Source organism: Molothrus aeneus, chromosome 9 (assembly GCF_037042795.1).
Source record: "Molothrus aeneus isolate 106 chromosome 9, BPBGC_Maene_1.0, whole genome shotgun sequence".
NCBI lineage: Eukaryota > Metazoa > Chordata > Aves > Passeriformes > Icteridae > Molothrus > Molothrus aeneus.
Window position 1 is genome coordinate 18668252 of NC_089654.1, and position 25596 is coordinate 18693847.

At 39.1% G+C, this 25596-nt stretch overlaps 1 protein-coding gene across 2 annotated transcripts in view; it reads right to left on the reverse strand.

The window, feature by feature from the left end:
- The window catches only part of PLPPR5 (phospholipid phosphatase related 5), a 45253-nt gene that overhangs the window by 12948 nt on the left and 6709 nt on the right, over nt 1–25596 (reverse strand). For both annotated transcript variants that reach the window (XM_066556149.1, XM_066556150.1), the window contains exons 2-3: nt 10730–10862; nt 8273–8523 (exon numbers count right to left, since the gene is read on the reverse strand). In XM_066556149.1, coding sequence (XP_066412246.1) covers nt 8273–8523; nt 10730–10862 — 384 coding nt within the window. The remainder of the gene's footprint in view (nt 1–8272; nt 8524–10729; nt 10863–25596) is intronic.

Below are 25596 nucleotides of genomic sequence, written 5' to 3' on the forward strand. Positions count from 1 at the left end.
AAAAGGTAAAAAAAGTGTTAAAGAACAGTGAAAATTGAACTAAATGCCAGCATCTACTTTCATAAATATAGTTTCAACCAGTGACTATAATAATAGTTTCATCCAGTGCTGAACTAATACAACCCCATGCTTCACACAAACCAATCTAAATGCTGCATCAGACTGAGAAATCCATTTGTCCTGCTGCAGTCTAATTCTCCCTGTGCAATACTACTGAACTAAAAGCAGTGCCTGGTAACAGAGCAGCTCTTCTGCCCTAAGAGTGCATTACTGACTATCAGCTCTTCCCAAGCTCTGATGAGCCAATAGAAGAAATCAATACCAAATATTTGACTTTCCATTCTCTTATCTTGGCATTGAGACCACTTGCAACACCCCTCCTCCCCATCCTCAAAAAAAAAAATTTATACTACAGCTAATAAGATTTTTGACAAAAAATGTTTCTACTCTGCTGAAAATGTTTCTGTAATCAAACCACTGAAACTTTAAATCTTCAAATTTTAAACAGGATTTAAGTTTTTGAACAGAAGAATGCCAGTATTTCCTATGGGGTTTCACTGGAAATTCCAAATTTGCAATGCCATCACTTTGGACTGCAAAGGAAAACAGATGAGTCTGCATTGAAGAGCCAGTACCACTTCTCTGGCCATCAAATGGGCAGTCCTTTGGGTTTGTTTGGGGATTTTTTGTACTGTCTGAAACTTCGGTGGAATTTACCAGGGAATCAGTTTACAAAGTGTTCAATAATCCAGCCAAGAAGCAGTTTAGAAAGTGTGGTTATTGTCACAATAAATTAAGTGAAGAAGTAGTGGTCAGTGCTTGTCTAAAACGAGTAACATCTAACAGTAATTTTGTTCAAAACACTAGAGAAAGATCCATGGCTTAGAGGATGAAACAAAGCTTGATCTTAAAATAACATCAGAGAAGTGCAACACACAAACCTTCAGTGTACTTTATATGATTAACAGGAAACTAGTAGAAAGATTTTCACTAATTCAGACAAAGCAAAGGTTTGGAAAAAAGAGTTTCGGGGTTTATCTTCAAGCCATATTCTCCTCTCTTCTTCCTAGACCATTTCAGAAACAGTTGATTTTTTTTTTTTGCTGATTCTTCTTTTATCTTAGCTCCTTGTACTTTTGCAGGCTGTCTTCAGTGAGCTACTCTTACCGTGCAGGAAGGTGATAATAGAACTGCAATTTTAATATTCAGCTTTTTAGCCCCACTGATTTTCTCCAAGCTATAGACAGAGTACTGCACACTGAACTAATTCAGCAACCATCTATTTTAGTGAGTCTCATTGTTCTACTGGATACTGCCACCATTATCCACATTCACACTATGTGTCAGGACAGCTGGTGCTAGGAAAAACACTGGATTATTTTTAATACACAATAAGAAAATCAAATTTTAAATACAGCTTGGGTGAAGTTAACACAGGGGAGTTAGCAGGAAGCTCACCTGCATTTAATTCTGTATTTTGTTATATTAAATTGAAATGACTACTGAGAAGGAAAAACTTGCTTAAGGCATGTCATGGTGACATATTTCAGTTATCTATAGCAACTGGTCATTGCCAAAGAAGATTGTCTCTATTTTTAATAAGACAAAACACTTGATTCTGCATTACTTTAATCAAATTTCAACACTTTTAATACAAAGCCGAACCCAAAAAATGTTCTGCATAAAATTCTCTGAATGTTCTCACAACCAAGCATATCCCTCAAATCCCTACTCAAGGCACTGAGGAAAAACAACCACAGATTCATGCTGTGCCTCACGTGAGCAGAGACCTGCAGAGACCTCCATTTGCCAAGTCCCCTCCTTCTATGAGCAGTCATGTTTGCCATGCCCAGCTCATTATTCAAAATAACCTGAGGGTTCTGCCAGCATAGGTATCATATCTATGTTTTCTTTAAAGAACAGGTACTACTCATGTAAGGAACAGCATTATATTACAATACAAGAGAATCAATAAAAGCAGGCCAAACTTTCCTGAAAGAATGAGACAAAAAGTCTGTATTTGCAAAACTCTATATAGCAAATATAGCCTCCTCCAAGGCAGGATTCATAGACACCCATTTTTAAACTTGGCCCCTTGTAGCTCTAGTATAATATATTAACAGTCAACTACCTGATTTACACTAAGAATAAAATACAATTAAGCAGCTGTGTTCTTCTTGATTCTGGTGGAAAAACTATAAACTAGCACACTCAGTAATTGACAAAGAATAAACAACCTGAAAAGATGACAGGATGTTTCACTCACTTTTAATAAATATTAAATGCAGTATCAACAAAGGAAAATAGCTCAGTGATTTAAAACATTAGTAGGAAAGAATGACAGTATAACTTTTTACAGGGCTAAAGATGTTTACTGAACAACTTCATCTCCATCCCTTTTAAGAACAAAAGTTGGGGGAGGAATTTTCTAATGAAAGAAAACTTTTACATTAGTCAACAGCAAGACCAGAAGCAGAGATTTTGTATGTAAGGTCAAGGATTGATCAGAAGTTAGAATTAATACAGCAGGCTGCACATTCTCCTGCAACATCAGAACTGTAGTGAATCTTCTCTCAAAGAACTTCTGTTTTCGCTGTTCCTTTTTCCTGAAATAAGATTTTAGTATTAAAAGATATAGAGCTGTCACCACTAAGCAGACACAGGCAGAGCGTTATGTAAAGAGGTGGATTGTTACCTGATTGCACAATGTAATAATATTTACTATATTTTAAGAGAAACACAAACATTTGACCTTCAGTCTTCAAGATACTGGAAGTGAAGCTGTAAGAGAACCTCATAAATTGAAATAAAACCTTTAACTGAAGCAGGTTTGAAAATATGAATTTGAAAGAAATCATCACCATTACCACCAAAGACAAAGCAAGCTACCTGTGAAGTTTTGATGTGACGGCTCAGGCCACAGTGTAAGGAACAATCATAGCCTTGGCATTTAGCTTGTACTGGGAAAGTACTTCAAAAGTGTCAGGCTGCAAGTCTCATGTAAAGTTTGTCCTAAATCTAGCAAGAATAAAATAATTCCAAAACATGTTAAGAAAAGCACAGGAGCTGTATGTAAAGTGCAGGACTAACTGGATTCCTGGGCTATGCTGCAAGCTCTTTCTAGGCATCTTTCAGCTATCTTTAGGCCCACCCACACCAACACCTATGCACACAAACACAGGTGCAACAGGTCTCACAATCCCAGTTTAGTTACATTGGAGCTACACATCGGGCTGGGTGTTCTAGCCAGGAGGGAAGATAATTTTCCTTGCTGATCCCATCAGCCTGGGGCCAGGGGATGCAGGGAAGAAGATCCCTTCTGTGTCTGCTATTTATTTCTCCCTGATTTAGATGGCCTGGGAGACTGACAAAGACCAGTCCATCAGCAGGCAGTGAATAATGACTAAAGGCAATGAGAAGAATGAGGAATAAACTATTGCACAGGCATCCATCCCAGGCAGCACTTCAAACATAAATTATCTCATGTTTTTGTTTGCTTTTACAATAGGCTAGAATTAAAGAAAATCTCTTGAACTATTTAAGTAATATAAGTAATGTTATAAATGTTCCACCCAAGGAATTTTCAATATTCATCAGACCTACAAGAAAAGAAACACTCTCATCTAAAAGCTGAAGAAATAGTGGGCTGTTGTAGTCTATAAACAGGTTCAGTGTTTAGTTAGAATTCAGTTTGAAAATCCAAAATCTTTTAAGCTTCCTTTGGTAATAATTAGTGGGTCAAACTATTTCTAGAGCAAACCAAAGTTATATTCTTAAATCATCTGGGTCCTTCTGCAACTGTCCACTGAAGGTTTCTAGTAGTGTTTCTGAAGCCTCCTCCAGCTTTCTCTATATTTTTTGATCTAATTATTTATGATGTTAGACCAAAATCAGCTTTCAAAGTCAGGGGTTGGCTTGGCAAAAGGGAAAGAAAGCTCCAGAATTCTGGACCTTATTATTATTTTTCCCACTATAAGCTCCCCACAGCTGTAACTGTAAAACAGCTGGAGAAGGTAAGAGGCATCTTCCTCTGTACCAAGACCATAAGACACCTATTACAAAGGCTGTTTTCTTGAGGATCTGAATTGTAATGAAGAGCTGACTGACATGAAATTTATACAGGTCTTTAGACAAATTCCTGTATCAAATGGTAGTATTATTTCATTATTTGGTCTGAAAGAAACCAATGCACTCAATTTGTGAAGCTCATGACATATGTTTTATTATCAGTATTAAGGGATACTTGCTGCACCAGATCCTGAAAAGAAATTCCACATTCCTAGCACTGTTCCTGAAAGGCAGCCAGAAGAATCCTTTAATTTTCTAACAAAAAAAGGACAACAAAGTCAATTCAGAGAGGTGGCTCTGCTAGTCTTTTTCCTCCTGAACGCTCCCTTTAAGGCTGTCTGAGAAGTCTACCATGCCTTCACCAGCTGCCCATTTAGCTGGAATCTAACAGGCACTTTAAGATGAAGGACAGGCAGACTACACCTACACCTATAACTGGATCAAGGAGTGACACTGAGGAGAATGTCACCATGCTGCCAGCACTGTTACCCAGACTGTCTTGTTGTCTTTTCCCAGTGACTTATAAACACACTGAACAGCAAAAATCAATGCAGCAAAATGCCAGGAGCAGGAGCATGGCAGAAAACATGATCCTGGGCCAACTAGAAGCTCTGCAGAGAAGAAAAAATTACTGGTAGGCTTTACAATCTGCTAGTCCTGTCTGAAGTCAAAGTTAAGGCCAAGGGTTCAGAGTACAAAGCAACAAAAGCTGCCTACAGACTTAAGGGCTGTGTCAACTCTCAAGACATGAAGCCTGTTCCTCTATCATTACAAACCCAAAGCAAGCCTGAAATGTGTGCAGTAACACAAAGTTCAAACACTACCCTACCCAGCTGCTTCTGTGCAATGCATTAAGAACAACACAAAAAGGGCAAAACGTCATAGAATTAAAATTTCCCTTAAACTACTGCTACCCATGACCAATCCCCTAGGTCTGCAGTACCAAAGGATAACTGTTAGTCACAAATCTTAAATTTAAATCTATGGGATTAGGCTGACTAAATCTTCATATATCACTTTGAAATCCTAACAAAAAAAGACTCATGACTTCCACTTCCTGTGTCTCAGTTGTAGAAAACACCCCAAGTATGTGCATACTTGGCTGCTTCAAACCTCTAATTGTCCAGCTTATGTATATCAAAATGTGTCTTATACAATTATATACTGTTTAATAAAGCTGCAGTGTTTGCCTATGTAGCAAATATTGTTTCATCTGAGAAAGGGTGACTTGCAAGGCTGGTAAGAAATGAAAGTAGATACAGTCAACTTATTAAGCCAACTCAACCAACACCAAACAAAATATCTCCAATGAGATCAGTGCAGACATCTAAAGAAAAAAACAGGCACCAGCCTGATTAATTAGAGTTTCAGAAGAGATTTACAGTAGTTCATTTTGAAAACACTGGTACACTGGAAAGAATAAACCTGAAAGTCTGAAGAAGAAAGGCAATGCATCTGTGTTTGGAGCAGGGTAGAGAAAACACCTAACCACAGCACTGCCATTGAATATTTCCATTGCTAAATCTCTCTTGATAGACACTGGAAGTAATGGAGGCAAACATTACAAAGCTCTAAATACTAGCACAACAACTGTTTGAAAACGACTGTACTTTCAAGGGAATTCTGAGTTACCATAGCAGCCACCCACTCTCAAAAGGGGGAAAAGGGGGAAAATGGAAGACTCAGAAGTTAGAAAAAAGAAGCTATTGTTAACAAGACAATATGCACAGATGCTAGGTGATAACAATGTGGCTGCACTTAAATGGAACGAGATAGGGGAATTATTATATAAAGCATTTAGAAGCCATGTTTCTAAATTGGTTGATGGAGAAATCACACAAGTCTAAAAGCATTTACTTCACCATCTTGGAGAGCAAGGACCCTTGGGCCAGCTCTTGGGTATTTTTTTTTTCCTTTAGGCTGGTTTTGTTTTGTGCCCAGCTGGCTGAAATAACCAGGGACGATTCCATAACAATCTCTCCCTTGCTCCAAAATTTCTGTTAACCAAAAAGAAAGCACATATTGTACCAAAGATTATATGCTAATGAAAAAGTGAGTAATATATGGAGGTCTTTATGTCCATGCTCTTAATAACTGTTGTGGCATGGCTCATAGAAAGACTAGGCTACTGTTATAAATCTTCTGCTCCAGTGAACAGTGATGAGAAAATTGTTATTTACGGCCAACTATCCTGATAAACATCATGGCAGTGTAAGGACATGACCCCAAATATTGGAACATTGAATTTTTTTTTCCCTTGGAGTGTAATAAACAGTATTTTTTGCTTCAGTCATGCTTAGGATTTAAGGGAAAAAAAAAAAAAACCCAAAAAAATGAACCTGACAATATTGTAACAAGGAGCTACTACGGGAAGTCCTGAGAATAGTTAATAGTGCTTTAGTTAAATGACAGTAGTGTCAAGCACCATGCAGGAGTACAGTAATGACACAGGATATATTCATTTCTATAGTTACTGAAAGAGCAAATAGTAATGAAATGGATCTCAGCAGCTTTAATTTTTAATATTGCTAACTGTATATTGACCACAGACAAGGTCTGCATAAAGTATTCTTGCTCATGTCAAAAGCCACTTATATTAGGTATTAAACCTTACTGATGTCTGCTTTTTGTTTTAAAAATGTAATAATACTATTTTACTTTCTGCTTTGCAGTAGCTGAGTAGCTGGTTTCCTAGTTACTCTGACTCTTGGTAACAGTAGAAATCCAGCTTTACAGATGGATGAGAAATATAGGAGCAATTAGAAGGAAAAATTCTGAGTATTTTCTAAAATAGCTTGCATCAAATTTAGAGTGTTTCATCCTTAGATATCTCCCCAAATAAAGACATTACTAGTAGAAGACTTACACTTGCCTCAAGTTAGAATATAATGTCATTGTGCATCTCTTATTTGCAAACACTTGCCTGTGCTAACTGATGATCAACATCTCTTGAACAGACATTGCTCACAAGGAACCTGGTAAATGTTACCATCAGTGCTGCAGATTTTAAGCAGCTAGTTCTAAAACCCTGTGTAGAAGCAGTGAGTTGACACACTGAGGCTGAGATCTTTGCCATGTTGTCAAGGATCAGCTTCCAGATCAGTCAGGAATTAAAAGTTGGTTCAGCTGGTATGTGCTCAAGAGCAATACACACTCACACACAGGTATACCTACACGTGCATACATGCACACACACACACACCCCTATGGGAAGGCCACTGCTCAAATACTGAGGGCTGACTCAGTAAGGGCTGACTCCTGCCATGACCACAAAGCTCCACACACCTGCCTAGTTTCCCACTGGCCCTGTGAAGGCAGCCCTGGGCTCATCCAAAGGGCTGCAGAGGGCTGTGATACCAGCACAGGTCAGGTAAGACACTCCCATAGGCATGTGCTGGGGAGAACTTATCCCCAGCAAAGGAACAAGATGTTCTTGCTCCTGCTTAAGACTAGAATGATATGCACTCCAAACTAAGCCAGAGTTACTTGAGTGAGACTAAACAGTGACTCTTCCTCTCCCCAACCTATACAACAGCTCTGATCCAGGCAGTCAACACAAGGTTTTACCCTAGTGCTGTTCATCACTCCCTGTACAAGAGAGTAAAGAGGGGAAAAAGGGTAGATTGCCTTGTAGCCCACTTCACTGCATAATAAGAGCCAAACTGACTTTGCATGAGGTACCTATAAATACCAATTATGGTACCAAAAGAGACTCGGGGATATTGAGAAACATGCAGAGATCAGACATACATATAGCTCACCCTTCTGCTTCACCTCACCAAAGAACATGGCCATTTGTGATTCTACTCATCTGCACTGGGTTAAAGCACAGAGGGGTATCACCACCAGTCAGAGGAAATCCCTTCCCTTACTCCTTAGCACCCAGCAAAGGATTGTCCCACATACCCTGGAAATGGGGGAAAAGTAAACCAAGGAAGTGGGTATCCTAAATCCATAGATTATAACCTTTATGGACAACTTGTCCTCTCTTAGCATTGTCTTGATTTTCAATGCTCAGAAACCACTACACCTTGTCAGAATTAAGCCCAATGAATCTTTCTCATAGTAACTCAGAGAAGGTTTGCATGCAGAAAATCAGCCAATTTTGGGCCTTATCTTCTGCCCATTCCTCCCTCCTCCCCCTCACAGTGCCAGCCATTTGCTCTCAAAAATATAGTGATATCAAAGAATATTATATACTTACAGCCAGATACATAGCTGCATATATGCTTAGTGCTGCTTCTTTGGATGGGAAAGTCTTTCTGGCTTTCATGATAAGGTCTGGATTTCCAGTACAGGCATGTACGCTACTGATGAATTGGGTGTACTGTTTACATCCAAGTGCTGTGTAGTTGGGTTTACAAAGTGCAAGAAAATGGGGTGCAAGATTCCCTGTTACTACTTGTCCAGCATTTACAAAGATGTCCGTAGCAAACAGTCCAAATGCATAAATTCCTAAAGAGGGAAACAAAGAGTTAAATTTCCCGAAAATTCATAGTATTCATCACAGCAATAGAGCAGCTTCTTCCATTCAAGAACATGAAAAATCCTCCCATGTACTGCACCCTAAAGACCACGGAGATGGTATTTTCCTACAAATCTGCAGCAGCAACTCTGCAATGTACCCACACACCTGATGGCTCTCCCATCTTTCACAGGAACTCACCCCTTGTGCAAGTAGCCTGCTTTCCCAGGCCCCACAGTCATGCATATCCCCTGTTTGGGGTAGCTGGCTTTACTGGTACCTAACTTTTGCCCATGTTCACTAAACAGAAGTGACAGAGGGAAATTCTCCACCCAATAAATCTGCTAGAAAACCAAGGTCAGATCCTGATGGAGAAGTAACTTGTGAAGCCATAACACACACTGGAAAAACTTTTTTTTTCCCTTGCAGCTGTAAAGAATCTAAGGTACTGAATAATTCAATATTGCCATGCACCAGTTGTCTTCATCTGCCTGCTACTGGGTAAATCTCTATGCATGGCATATTAATCACAGTATCAACACAGTGAGCTAAAGATTTATATATTTGAGGAACTACTTATGCTAAAGAGTTTTTTTAGTCAGACATATCAGCAAAGCATTAAGTACATGTACTCGTTCATTAGAATGTAAATGCCTGTATCTGATTACTTAAAGGAAAACAGATTTCTGCTATTCTGAGGTCCCTCTCTATCCTTTTGTAAACAGAAAATGAGCTCTGGAAGAACATGCAAACACAGCAGCCTGACCAGCAGGCAAAGCCATGCTTGTTCCAATTCCACCTGAGCTATCGATTTCCCCCTGTATTTCTATGGGCAAATCACCTTTCCTTTCCCATTCTCCAATCCACTGGGAATATAGAGTGAGCTCTGGAAAATCCCAGTTTCATGGGGCACTATGAGGACTTTAAAGGATCAACATCCCAGCAGACATAATTCCACAGAAACATACAGTTATAAAGGTCAGGATTTTTCTTAGCAAAGCTAGAGGACCAAGGCTGATTTCTGGGATCCTGGCTGGTCAGCAATGTCACACTAATGCTATTTCCTCCTAAGATGCTAGACTCTGGTGAGCAGCACATTGTGCCTGTCACTTCACAGAAGGACCTTTCAGCCAGTCCTGAGGGTGTGCACTGCACAACACAGCTGGACACATCACTCTGGGCGAGAATAATGGACAGCAATGCTTTCATTTGCTGCAACAGCAGAGAGTTTTTGCCCACTCTTGCCACCCCTACCAAATTTTGTTTTGCTTCTGGGAGGAAAGAAGGGACCACTTAGTGGGAAGAAAACTCAGGCACTGATTACACAGAGAGGAAGTGGAGTGGGAGGAGCTCCTCATCATCACTCTGCACCTCCTCCAGACCTATACAAGACAGTCTCTTGACAGGGAGCGATCGCACTCTGGGAAGGCAGGCACAGTTGTTACACAAACACTGCAAATACAGACACATCTGCACATGCCCTCCCTCCCCCTGAGACTGGGGCACACAGCAGGATTAGCTGCCCCAGGGCTTCATTCCTCCAGCTGTTTCCTTCAGATGCAGTCATGAGAGAGAAGCAAACAGCAGAACTGAGCCCTGCCCTACATGGATTAAAGAGCAGCATCTGAAAACGTCCAATATACATTTTGAATGGTGGGACTTCTCCCTCCAAACATATTTAGAATGAACTAAATAGAAAAGATGACATCTCATAGCTGCTAAAGTCAATGGGGGAGTTTCAGATAAAACCAATGTAGCATGGATTTTATACAGTTTTCTGCTAGAGACTGAGATATAATACAATATCCAGGCTAAGAAAGCAGCTAAATTGGCTTGGCTTCAAACACACATTTATATCCCAATGTCCTCAACTTTGGAGTGTGTGTGTGTTTACTATCAGCTATAGATATGGCATAAGGATACCACCTTTCTCTACTTCACCCCACTTCAGGCCTACTGGTTGTTTTTCCCCCCTAGTGGTCCCAGTTCTTTCTACTTTTACTGCTGTTTCTGCAACTGTTTTTTAATCCAAACTTCCAAAAAGCTTCATTTGCTACCTAAAAGGAAAACCGCACCTGAGTTAAGACTGCACACAAAATGTTATATGGTTATCTGAATATTTTCCCCAGGTCAAAATTAAGACATAACTGATCACTCTCACCATTCAGAAAATGAAAGCAGTAATTTTGCTCATACCAAGGAATCGGATGGTCCTGCGCACCAGTGGATTTATGTAACAACAGTCTCCAGTTAATATTGTTTTTTCTTGGTTTTCAAAATCCTTTGTAGCTAACTGTAGACAAAAGACTGCAGTTTCTCCAACGATAATCTTAGGGGAGGAGAAAAAAGGGGAGAGAAATGGTGCATCAGATTACAGCAAGTAAAATACACTAATATTACAGAGACAGACATCTCATCTGAAAGAAACAAGACCAAGCCAGTACAAATAACAGCGTAAGTGAATCAAGTTCTGTACATTAATCTTCTTATGAGGGAAATATGCCTTATGGCTTGCTTTATTTGCCTTAAAAGAGAATAAATTATTACAACCAGGATTTGTAGTCAACATAACATAACCTAGTTTTCAGGATGAGGGGAAAGAGAAAGATCTATTAGTTCAAGAACAACAGATCACATAACGCACAAGATCTGGACCACAGTAAAGGCCTAATCCTGCAAGATGCTGAACCTTTCATTCCCCACATTCACTGACACCCAGCACTTCACAGGGTTGAGCTTTAAATTTTGGACTATGATAGAGAGAAAGGGGAAAAAAAATCATAACAGAACTCCTGTTCACATCAGAGGTTTGGTTTACCAGGAAGTACTTAACAGGGTTCAATTCACATTTTACTAGCTAAATTTATCAAGTCTGGATTTAGCTCTGTTCCTCATGCTTGAACAAAGTGTCACCACTGATATTTTAATATTAAGAAAGGCCTGTTTCATATACACTCCACCAAAATAATGTATCATTCACATTATAGTTGGCAAAAAACCATAAAAATCACCAAATGAGAAAAAAATGTATTTTGAATGTAAAATATCTTCTCTAGGTTATGTATTTACCTGTACAAAAAAGCATGACCTTTATTCACTATAATTGAGACTTGATAGCCGAAGCCAAGACATTAAGCAGATATACAATACGAAGCTTTATGGCAGGGATAATTTAAAAGCAGAGCAGAAGGGTCAAATAATGACCACTGGATTCTAACCCTGATTCACTGTGGGACTCACAGGCAAGGCCCTTCCACTCCTCTACATGAAAAACTTAAAGCTTATTGGCAGGTACATCACACCTTGATCAACTAGAATGAAGACTACCAAAGTGAAATCTTAATACTCCACAAATACAACCAATAATGCCATCAATCTGATTAACTGCTGAGGTTTTTCTAAACCTTTGCCTTAACAGAAAAATAGAAATATTTTCATATCTCACAATAGGTCTGAACACGTCTACAAAATAAATAAAATAATCTGTGGGCACTGGCTCATGTGCACATTTTGTTGTCAACAGGAAGGATGCAATTAATGACATTACTTAGCTGATTATGCTAATAGATTATGCAGATACCCTTGGGCTAAACTGTGGAGGAAAGTGCTACTTATAAATAATGTGGAACAAGTAACAAAAGTAAGTCTGAAAGCAGGTATGTAAAAAAGCAATATTTAATTTGTCACCAAAACAGTTATTACCCATTACTTTAGACTGGCTTCAGATCCTAGTAGAATTTTTAGATAAAACAGAAATTTCAATACCTGAACTAACAAATATCCTCTCTCTGTTGTGATGCAAGCAAATTTCCAACCCAGTGAAGTAGAATTTCTTCAACTATAATTAGTAAATGACCAGTATACATGAAAAATAATTCAACCTTGAATTCAAGATCATCCAAATTATGAGAACTCAACCCAGTGATCCCTATAGCTCTCATGAAAAAAACACACCAAAAATATCAGTTTTAATGGATTCATAAAGGTGAGAACAGAAACACTAATACTTTTACTGTGAGTCACAGTATGCTTTTCTTTCCTCTCAAGGACTAGGCAACCTGAATAGAGTCAGATTCTGCCTTTAATGCTTTCTGCCAAACTCAATAGATTGCAGTAAAATTTTTGCAGATTTTGAAACTCCAGGAAAGAGCAGAATTCAGCACAAAGGAAGCATCTGTGAGATACAGTACCCAACCTTTTGCAAAAGCACTCAAGAGTGCCAGCAAGCTCAACTCTCCAGCTCTGAGCAGAGACTGAATCTGCTGATCTAAGAATAAAGGTTGTCTTCTTGCCTGGTAGGGAAGCTGGCGTTTACTAAAGAGAGAACTGCGTGTTCAGTTATAGGAAAGGAGATTCTCACTTCCAGCAATGTCTTCACCAGCTGCATCTAGATCTTTGCTGCTGCCAAGAGATTTTCCCTGTTACATTTTCTGTCTTTGATGGTGACCTGTATGAAGAAACCCCTCTGTTCCAAGAATAGCAGCATTCAAGTTCTTAGCTGAACAAGAATGCTCCAAAGGTGGGCACATAGGTGCAAGGGTCAGAAGGATGTGGAGTTTGGCTAAAGACAAAACTTCTGCTACAGAAGGCCCAGTGCTCTGCTGTCAGTAGCACTAAGAGTCATTGAGCACACAAGGCATTCATCTCTATGCTTCCGTGGATTCACTTCGACAGAATCCTTCTAGAATTTGGCAATAAATACAGATTCTTTATTTTTCTGTACTGGCAGCTCGGCTAAAGCTGTTCTCTTTCCTCCATCCTTCAGCACAAGCACTGCTCATCTCAATAATCAGCCTATTGATGTTTCAGAAATGGAAGAAAAATCCTTTTCAATCTCAATAAATCCCAGGAGAAATTCTTCCCAGTGCAATTCCTTCCTCTTCTTCTCTCCAGCATCACTGACAATAATCAGCTCTACAGGGCAGAGGAAAAGGAGAGCAATATCCCCCCTGCACTTTAGAGCAATTTGCATGCCTGGTATATTCCTGGAAAGAGCAATTTCTGTATTCCTGCTGGCACAGGAACCACCATTACCCCTTCTACAGCATATGCCAGTTGTAACCAGCCAACAAGTGACATTTAACAGAATTATTTGTGTACTTCTTCTCTAAGTCGTAGGGCAAAAAGTTTTTGGAATATTCCAAAACCGGCAGTGAAAGATTGCAATGGGGAATCTGAATGTTCTGACAACATAAACGTCTGGACAAAATTACACAAGTTCAGGTACAGAAATATGATTGCAATGAAAAAGAGAGGATATTAGAAGCATATTTTACCTTGTTCTACCAGGGTCATACTACTTCAGATCACTGTACAAATTTCCCAAAGGTATGTATTAAAATTCTTAGCTCACAGATATTTTATCAGATTTTAAAAGCAGGGGAGGCCATCCTTCCCTAAGGCTATCCTTCCATTTTGATATACAGCTACAGCATATAAATTATAAGGAAAAGAACAATTTTCATCTGAAGTCTAACAGTACCAAGTGCAGGCTCTCCAGTATTCTCAAGGACATATGTATAAACAACTTGCAGAGTCCTTAGATAAAAACAGTGTACATAAGTGTTGTAACATGGAGCAAGACAAGGATGATCATTTACTCTTATGGAAGCATATAAAAATATTAACCCAGCAAAAATTAAATTACAGAAATTCATGAAACCATCTCCATGACAATCATATCCTGTCTGTGATGTGACAATCCATTTGACAGCCAGGAACAGAATCTGAGAGGGATGTGATCTAAAATTAATATTTCTTCTTGTTTCACCTCTTTAACTCCATATTAATATATTAGCTGATTGATTTTCATGGTGTGTCTATACTACTAATACATTTTTTGCATTTATTGCCAACCATCTAATACCTGTCCCTTTCCTTGTTTTCTTCTCAGGATTCTTATAGCATTTTGCACACATTCCTTACACTGGTTCCCTCCACCCAAGTCCAGGTTTTCTCTGTATTAGTCATTTTTCTGAATCCAGGCAAGCTGTGCCTAGTTTTAGCACTGCATGTCAATTTAAAAATCTAATTTGTCCTTCCATCCAGTATAGTCTTAACTTGGTTCTAAATTCTGTGTTCTTTTCAACTCGAAATGTCAAGCCTGACTCATTCCAAATATTAGAGCTAGAGCAGCTCTGACACTGTTGATTTTCCAGTAAACTGACTCCATAAACAAACCTCCCCTAGTGTCTCCTATGCTTTACAACAACCAGCGCCTATATTAATAAATGACCATAAATCTGTACTTCTTAAAATAATAATGAGGTTTACTTTGTGACCTACATTTTCATATATTTCACATAACTCCCTATAAAGTCCCAGGACTTAAGTGACATTTAAATATTTACTTGCATTACAAGATATCTGAAGGTACATGAATATGTTTAAACGAGATAAATCTTGAAATGTAAGGTTGATAATCGCTAGTTGGGATTAAATTTCTGTATATACAGTCATAGACCTTTCCAGCACCTACTTTAGGCTACACAAATGTTCAATAAATATTTCACACAGGCTAGGGAATATCACAGAATACACGATTCCCCCTCTGCCAATTTTCAGGGTTTTGCTGTAACTACAGCAACCACTTAGATAGATGAGTAACACTGAAAAGTGGTTACTGCATTAAAAAGACCACTAAATATTCATCCATGTGCTCAACTCGTCAAGTTAAGAACATTTTACAATACTGTGCATTGTAGTTTCTCTTCTGACTTTGTTTCATTCATTGTCTTTCTCTCATTTAGACATGACTTGAACAGTAACCAAGGCTTCTATGTGAGACCATCTTCAAGAAACAACCTTGGTGGAATGAGCATCACAGGCAGTCCATAGCTCTGCTTTTCTCTCTAGAATCCATTTCCTTGTTCTTTCCTATCAGGCGAGAAGGAAATGGAGCTAAAAATCTTGGGAATGATTTACATACCTCTAGGAAAATTGTTATCAATTAAATTGCATGGCCTCCCTATTCATTTAATTTATGAGTTCCCACTTAGTGTGGTGCAGATCTCCTCTAAAAATATGGCTTCTATATGCTTTGTTATTCCTGCTCTTTACCTTGTCTTTTTAACTTTTGAGACCATGGGCGATTCCTGGCCTATTTTCTCTTTAAAAATGCCATCCATGTACCAATGAGCACAGTGGCTTCAGTTTGGGAAATCCAGCAGCATAAACCTTGGCCTTTAGTGATGCTCAAAGTAAAGCTCTGCTCTCCACTTGAAGCTAAAATTGTTGAGTGAGGTGACAGCCCTGGCAGGAAAAGCAGCAACAGTATTTCCAGCAGGAGCAATTTCAAGCTCATTATGCAGAGTTTCCCCTTGAGGCCATTTTCTTTGTGTTTTTCTTGTTCTCATTGCTTCTTGCTTGCTTAAACTGACAGCAAATGCCCTGGTCAATTTTCAGAGAAGTACATTTTCTATAGTAACAAATGACCAGTAGTTCTGCAGAAAATGAAAAAATAAATCCTAGATAAATCTGTGTGGTATTGATTAAATAGAAAATATCCTCTCTTGCATTTAACATGAGGATATAGGACCCTACTGCATAGCAGCTTCTGAAGGTCAACAGAAGAGATGTAAAAAAGAAAACTGCTTTTCTAAAAAAAGATTTTAAAAAACTCAGCCTTTTTGAACATGTAAATTTTGTTTTAAATATGTACTCCCCATATTTTTTGAGAAAAATACTAAAATTCAATATATTTGGTCATGTCCACTTACAAAAGAAAAATAACAGTAAAAGATTACTATAGTGCAATATTATCTGCATTACTTAGTTCTCTGTAGTGTGGAGCAAGGCTATATAGTACTAAACAGTAATGTTACTTTTGATAGAAACAAATATTCTTTATTTCCCCTTTTAATACATTGTAGACATACTCAGTATGTAACAATGGTAAAGGCTGCTCTCTACGCAAAGACTTTACTGGTATTTGAAAGCAAGAGGCACATGGTAGCCAAGCATTTATAAGCAGGAAGCCAGAAATGAACCACATGAGAACATAATCACAAAGACATGGACAACTTCACCATTCACTGAATTATCTTCATTCATTACCACATGAGAGGAAAAAAAAGAAATATTTTGAAGTACAGAGTCTCTTAAGAGCTTCCTTTTTTCCTTAACTGAGCAACTGATCATGTGTGCCAATGGCATCTTCTCTGGAGCCCATCTGCGGTGTCTGATGGGCAAAGCCCCCGCAGAGCAGCACCAGGGCTGAAATCACACAATGCCAGAGCAAAGGCTGGTCACGTAAAAGGTCATTTAGAGAAAGAGTTACCAGGCCCTGCTCTTCCCAGAGGAACTAAGAGAAAGCCTTGTGCCATCACCAGAGGGCAGCTAGTGGCACATGAGAGCAGGGCCTTGCATGGCACTTGATGCTCCGGGATTGACCACTGAGGACACAGCCCAGGCGGTGTGCCCGCCCTGCTGGGCTGCCCTGCACACCGAGCTCTGCATCCAGCCCTCTCCACCTGCCTGTTTGCCATTGCAGCTCCTGCCTGCCCTGCACACCGAGCTCTGCATCCAGCCCTCTCCACCTGCCTGTTTGCCATTGCAGCTCCTGCCTGCCCTGCACACCGAGCTCTGCGTCCAGCCTTCTCCACCTGCCGTGTTTGCCATTGCAGCTCCTGCCTGCCCTGCACACCGAGCTCTGCATCCAGCCCTCTCCACCTGCCTGTTTGCCATTGCAGCTCCTGCCTGCCCTGCACACCGAGCTCTGCATCCAGCCCTCTCCACCTGCTGTATCTGCCATTGCAGCTCCTGCCTGCCCTGCACACCGAGCTCTGCATCCAGCCCTCTCCACCTGCTGTATCTGCCATTGCAGCTCCTGCTCATGGCTGCTGAACCTTTCATAGCACTGTGAGATGAAGCACATGCAGCTGCTCTGCACTGCAGCTCTCCAGGCGATTAGAAATGGCCAGGATGCTCCCATCCTGAGGAACACACTCAGGAATGCCAATGTGGCAGTCTGGGGGCCAAGTAAGCGTCTGGCACCTGGTTCTAAAACTATCCAAATGCTGGCAGCTTTACAATACTGACATGAGTATTCTTGCTGAACACATTGCAATAGGTAGTAGACCAGAGACATTCATGAGAATTCTTGCCCATGCATCAAGCTTTTTTAATTTTAAAAAATAACATCAAAAAAAACAGAGAAAAAATGTTAATCTAGAGAAAATATCTACATCTAAAAAAACCCCTAGTAAATGGTGAGGGGAAGAGACAAAAATTAATTCAAAACTGCCTTCTAAAAGCATAAATTCACATCGCAAACTGTGAAGTTACTTTAGGCTCTAATACTCCAGATAAGGTTATCATAGGAAATTCTTACAGTTTTTAAATTTTTCTCATTTTCTTTTTACAAAAACCAAGGATTCCATTACGTAAAGTTTCTGAACTCCACACTTCACAAACACACCTCCTTAGGAAAATGAGTTGTAATATGACCAGGTATCATTCAGATTTCAACTGATTTTAGTCTCCTGATTGCTGATGGATACATGAAAAAGGTTGTTGTTAAATATAATTATTTCATTAAGTAGTTTGAAAAATAATTCTACATCAAAATTTTTCATTTTTCTCAAGGACTTAACATCAACGTTTAAAATACTGTGGTATTTGTGAAGGAAAAATGAAATGTTCAAAGCTCTATAATTTATCTTCTCTGTTAGAAGATGAACTTCATATATGTTCATCTTTGCACTCAGCTGTATCAAGGAAGTCTTCCACTGGACTTCGAGTGACACATGTGGAGAACACTGTGGCTCTTTATGATCTGACCTTGGTGAACCCCTTTGTTTCTTCACTGGCCAAGAAAACTGTACATTGTTCTGTCTGCTGAGGCACACTGGTGTTCTAACCCTTCTGTGCATATTGAAAACATGATTCCTTGATAAACACAACACCAATGCATCTGACACCCATACCAGTGATCATTTCCAACAGAAATGTTTCTCTGAATTTTAAGCCTTAGGTGATCTATGCAACTGCACTTTTCTAACCAGGATGAACATTCAATTGCAAAATTCAGCATAAACGGCCTTTCATCCCTGTTTGAATAAAATCTGATTACATAAAAGGCATCTCTTAAAGATTCCAGTCACAAAGTAGTGGTTTTACAGTCAGTATATGACTGTAGCCAACTGTTCTCAGAGGTTCAGAAGAAAGAGAATACTGGTATTTCTTGCTTTTCCCACTGTCTTACTTCTAGCTCACTTGTACTCAAGGCCAGCGATATTTTGCAGATATATTATTCCAGAGATCAGTTCAAGGAAAGCCACTTGCACTGAATTGCCATTGCCATCAAACAATGGAAAATGGAGGACCAAACACTGGAACAGTCTAAGTACCCTGTGTTTCAATAGAGCTATGAGAAAAACATGCTGTATGTAAGATTAATACCTGTAAGATTCCACAAAAATTGTTTTCTGGATTTTTGGGGCAAAATATGTATGTCTACAAAACATACACACAACTAGTTTATTACTTATGCTTATTATTATAAACTAATATTTGATTCATAATGATAAATTTAAGTAGATAGCTCAATAAAATAATTCTAAGCTTTTTATTTAAAATTACCTTTAAAATAAAATAGCTCTCTTTGTAATCACATAAGTAGCTCCACTCCTACTAATAAAGGTCTCTATAAGCACCTCTTCCTTTACCATTACCTTAGGCTACAGTATAATTGCCAACAAATGAAATACATTAAGGTGGTGAACCTTTTTTAGTTGAAATCCAAGGTAGTAAGCTCAATAACTTCAATAGGAGCTGGATTAGTTCTGAAAACCATGGCACTCTAGGTTGAGAGCAACACCTCATCCAAAGTCTAGAAATAGATCTTAGATATGAATACTGTCCCAAGAGAATAATAAAACTAAGAAGACAATCCAATTTTACAGAGAAGCAGTACCAAATATTTGAGGAAGAGGTTTAAGAGGTCAGATAAATCAGAAAGATAAGTCAAAAAATACAATGCCCACTCCTGAACATATTAACTTATAAGTCATTCTTCTAATATACTTTATGTCTTTACATTGTAAGCATTGCTGCAAAGAATCCATGTGTCATTAAAAAAAAAATTTAAATACTTTAAAAGCCCATGCATAGAAGTACTTGGTCTAAAACTAAAACTTCTTCTGAGCTGTCTCACATTAGGGTTACTTGTGCATAGTATGTGCATTCAGCATAAAACCAGCAGTAAAATAGCAGTAACAAACCCTGACAATATTAATCCACACTTCTAGTGCCCCTGAGAGCCTGGAAACAAGTGACCAAATAGAAGCTTTCAAGTCGAGATGAGTAGAGACAGCACCTTGCACTGACACTTGAGTAACGCAGTCAAGGAGAATACAGAAGTTAACTTTTCAAGCTTCACTGACCAGGCAAACTCATGATGTTATTCCCAGAATAGTCACTAGAGATGCTGGTCAGGGAGGAAGGACCCAAAAGAGGTCAGAAGTGCATCTTCTAGCCTCACCTCAACCAACTTGCAAGCCCACAAACAAAACAATTGGCGACCATTCCCCCTGCATCTCCTCCCTCAGAATTGAAAGCTGTAATTTCACAGTGTGCAATTATTTCTCCTTAAGAATCCTATTATAATAAATTAAGATACTGAAGTGATGTTTATAAGAAACAGAATCTTAATGATGTCATACAAGTGGGGGTAGAGGCCTGTTTATAAGCACCAGAAGCTTTAATAATTACTTACCCCTGCTCAACAAGGCAATGGGAATGAATTAGCCAGCAAGCTTTTTCACAAAACATTGCACAGCAGTAGCATATCCCATTTATCTTTATCTGATAAAAACCCAAGTAGAAGGACCTTTTCAATAATGATGCTGCATATTCTGTAGATCAAATATGGTGGGTTTTCTTTATGGTGGGTTTCTCTATGGTGGGTTTTCTGCAAATATGATTTGCACCAATTTTGTCACTCTTTCAACTCTGCTACACAATGTCTATTTTACTGCTCCTGCCACAAATCCAGATGGCTGCAGATGTGCAGCTGGCAACACTATGTTGTCTGACCCTGTTTAGAAGTTTACACAATGCAGTGCTTGAATTAAGAGGAAGTCCCAAGTGCCCTCATTGGCACAGCAGCCAATGAGCTGAAACAAGAGTAGCAAGAGTGGGAAATTTCAGCAAAAATTTCCTAGTACAGGAAATGCCTACAAGACAGAGGGGAGATTGTATACTTTGCTGTGAAGACAGCAGAGCATAAAAACAGCTCTTTAAGGCATGCAATGCTATTCTCAAAACTAATTGCAAAGTCTATTGCCTGAAGTAAACCCAGCTACTCTTCTTCAATATGTGACTGTATCTCTTTCCACTCATGAAATAGTGCATAATGGTTTACCCTAACAAGGATCATCTCCTTTGCACAGATCTGTAAAATAATACTGAATATGCTGCTGGCTTTATCAAGTATCTTGACAAAAAGCTCAAGTGGTGAGAGAAGTGTTTTAAGGATGAATGAGCCTATTTAAAATTTTTAGATCTTGTGAAGCTCTGACACTGACTGTCTTCAAGGCAGACTTTATAATAGCTGGTTTTTGGTCTTTTCTGTGAAGAGAATAAAGGACACTATATAAAATACATACTGTTATGTACATGTACAAACACATGCTTTTTTAGCCAGTCTTGGATGCAATCATTATTGGAACAATTTAAATTACTACAAAGAGAAGTTCAAAGTATGCTGAAAGGTGCTTACACACGTTCAGTGATAACAATTTAAGTATTCTGGGGTAAATGAATAAATTCTTTGAGGCATTACATTTTTGCCATTGGTATTCAAGGTTAAAAAGTACATTTGAACTAAACTATGGATAAAAAAGTCAACCATGTAAACATGACTTTTTCTGGCAGCATATTGTGCATACACACTTGCATATGTAGACATACTTAGTTTTTTAAAGAAGTAGTCCCTGCTCTATGATTTCCATCTACTCCTAATCACACAATAATCACAATTCAGAAACAAAAGAAATACTGAGTAGAGCTGCAGTACTGACTACTAAAGTGAACATGGTTCGAGAAAAAGATTCTATCAGCACCAAACTCATTCACACACAGCACTCCATCTCAGGAAAGCCTTGTGATTTCAAATAGCACCGAAGCATGTGATTAAACTCCATCAATACCAAGATAATTCATTAACAATACCAAGATAACAAATTAACGATCTAGCTCTGGTATAACTGTTTATGCAAAATCTCCTAGTGCTTTACAGAGAAGCCTAATTTCACAACTACCATTTGATAGCAAGGCATTAATGGCTACGTGTCCATTCTGCTTGAGTGCTCAGATCTCTTTACCAAGGCAAAGCCTGACAGAGCTCACAGCCCAGCTCTGTACATTCATTCCGCCAGCTGCAGATGTCCCCAAAGCACTCACATGGCCCAAGGTCAATCTGCCTACAAATCTCATCTGCCTTTGCTAAATGCTCTGAAAAGAGTCCCCGTGACCGACCGAAGTGCTGACTTCAGTCAAGCGTGAGCACTTGGCAAAGAGACCCATCCCAACAGCTGGAATGTCCCCACACCACTCACATGGAACAGGCTCATGGCCTACAGCCTAATGCAAGCTCCCCAGTGCTCCCCTGAGCGCTCGGATGCTCACACTCATGTCTGTGCACTCTGAATGCAGGATGGCAGCAGCCTCAGGCCTGGCCTCATGGCAGAGCCTTAATACACCCAACAGGGCCAAGGACTCTCCTCACAGGAACAGGAAAAGCAGAACTTGGGCAGTGGAGAGGCTCTGGACACCTAGCTCACTCTATGTAAGTATGATCAAAGTACTATTAATAAGTGCCAAAGCTTGGGCATGTCCACACGTTGTTCTGCATAGAGCTGAACTCCTGCGCAGACCTGCCCTTGTGGTCAGGCTCGGCCACGAGCCATCACCCCGTGAGGCTCCCCCTGCTCAGCACAGCCCTGTCATGGACAGCCTGTGCACACACTCTGTAAAACCCAAAAAATGAACACATCTGGGCTAAGTCTTGATTAAAGCAGGTCAAGCTCAAATACTTCACCTCATGTTCCCCACAGGCTGCAAGTTCATGTCACTGGCTACTGCAGCTCAGCTGGCCTGTGGTTAAGAAATCTTTAAGCAGAATTAATTCAGTCATGTCTGAGCCCTAAATTGCTACAGACAGGTCACAGAAATCCCTATTACTACCCAAAATAACTATACTGGGAAGCTGAGTTCCACTTACTGATTCTAATTTTCAATACTTGATTTATAAAGAGCCAAACTATACATTGATTGAAGAAATCCCCAAAATATTACTCAAAACTTGAACAATAAATATAAAATGTATGACTAATCCTTTTTAGAGACAGCATGAAACCTACCAACCTAAAACAACAGGTTTAATACGCTGTATAGAGAAAGGAAAAAAAAATCTGGATAGCAGAATACTGTTAGTCTGACTTCTGTTCTTGGTAGCTGGTTTTTTCTTTATTATTTAGAAAACTAAAAACTCTGAATGCCTTCATACATACTCTTCAACCTGACATGGATAAGAGGAAAGAAGAAATAACAGCAGAGAAAGAAAAATAATATTTTTAAAACATAGCTATACTACATTTATAATTTGCTGTACATTAGCAAGTGCATATGGTTAATGAAATTTCCATATAAATATACAATGTATAGTAATCAGGCAATGGATATTTATGATACATTTACACAATTCACACAGAACTATAGACAATATGTTGTCCAGACTAGCAACTAGAAGTGGAATCCACAACTCAAGTTTTTATATTGTATAACCAGGAAGGTTTTTTATGGTGCCTCATACCCCAGGAAGTGGAATCCAAAATTAAGAGTCAGTTTTGAATCAGTACTGAACAATTTTTTACACTAACAGATTCTAAAAAGCCTTAATACATACAGTCATTTTTCTCTTGCAGGTTTATTGGCATTTTACATAGAAAATAAATATATTCTGATCCACAGGAAAACAGAAGTGCTCTTAGTAAAGGCAGTTTGCCCATCAGAGATAGCAAGTGCTAGAACTGCTTTCCTAGTCACTATCCAACACCATGGTCACTGCACTATGTGCAAATACAAAGGACTTTGTTTTCAATAGATATTTCTCCTTAAAGCAGTATGTCTCATGTACAACTTCTTGAGTGCCAGAGATATGGTATCTCCACCTCAGCTGGACTTTTTACTTGCAATCTGTGAGGTTACCACATCTCTGCTAAATAAAAAACCATGCATGATGAAAGCTGGGCCATCATGCACTTCAGTGTATTTGAGAGATGCTACAAGAGCATATAAAGCTTTTTAAACATCACTCTGCTTTTAAGGCTAAAAAACACAGCTAAAGCTACTTACAATTCCATGTTGGCTGTCATTTATTATGTATCATATGGACACCCATCTCCTCAATCCTGTATGATGTACAATGAGCAAGAATTGTTTAGCTGAAAAACTGATTATTACTTCAAGCCTACTATTTTAGACTATAAACAACGATACAAACTCCTTAATCGCTCAGGATTAGTTGGATTAACAATTTCTCACTTAAACATAAGTGCATCGTTTGTAGGACAAGCAGGCATTCAGCTGTTGCAAACAGAAGCCTGTCTGCCTTGTTCACATCTGCTTGCCACTTTACTTCCACAGAACCCATCAAAGGATGAAGCATATGGCCTCGATATTGCTGGTGTTTGTAAATCACATGCATACTAAGCACAGCAGAAATACATTCCAGTGCAAGTACAAACATAACTTCTGCAGGCACCATTCATGTAAGCCATCACAGCACAACAGGAAGACAGGCAGATAAAGAAGAATTCCCAAGAAAACACACAGTGGTTCTGAATTTTTAATTGTTTCTCCAGGTTATAACTCTGTTGGATTAGTGGTTTAATGCTGAGATAAAACCAGCATCAGACTATCAAATCGTGTATTTGTCTTGCTATGTGTCCCAACAGGCCAATACTGACATCTGGTACACAAAGTTACTGCAGACTTAACAGCGTGATTTATTTTTTTATTCTTAAGTAGAGTTGCAAAGCAATTATCCATTCACAGAGGAAGAGCATGACATAAACTGTCCCTTAGCTTTAAACTTTCCTGCATTCCAGACAAGGGCATTTCTCCTCCCAAAAAAGTGGCCTCCTGAAGTCCCCAGCACTTGCATATTTCAAAAAACAAAACAAAAGGCAGCAGGTTTTATATCTTTCCTACAAACACGTGGGAAGGGAAGAAGAAACCTATAATGGAAAGAAGTTGCAGCTGCGCACACAGGTTGAAACAGGACTATGATGACAGGGACCAAATGAGCCCTGCAAGAACAATGTGATCACAGAGTAAACTAAGTTTATTGGCAATTCCTTATTCATGTAAAGTTTTAACAGCTGAAAAATGTGCCAGCAAGAGAAAGGCACATAAAACTAAAAAGCTTTAGCTTTTTAATATATAACCTATTTCAATAATCCTGGAATTATTTTCTTTGACTAGCTAATTAGGTTCTCAAAACCATTTCCATTTGATTTCAGAGGCTGCTTAGTCTACCCAATTCATACCAGTCAGGATGTAAAACTTTAACCTTCTGTTGCTCTATCACTGTCTTATCAAAAACAGCACCATGAGATGTTCAAATATCATAATAAAAGTTCACTGTTCCCAGAAAAAAAGCACTAGGATAGACTGCATACCTTGCTGGGCAATTCCTTAACTTTTTCAGTAAGCTGTACATAAAACTGAAAACTTGAATACTTTCCTACATACCCTTGGGATTTTTTGCCCTGTAACACAGCTGCTGGCAACTGTTCATCCTTGCATTATTTATCAAGCTTCCCTGATTCTTTTCTGGAAGAAATGACAAAACACTTTCATCTCCTTCAGGATGCGCAGAGGTCACTTCTTCTTCAAGTAGAAGAGCAGGAGAAAGTCTGTTCAATTCTGAGAATCATAGGATGGCCTCAGTTGGATCATCTGGCTCCCAATCCTTCAACCAGATTGCTCAAAGTCCCATCCAACCTGGCCTTGAACAATTTTAGGGATGGGGAATCCACAGTTTTCCTGGGCAACCT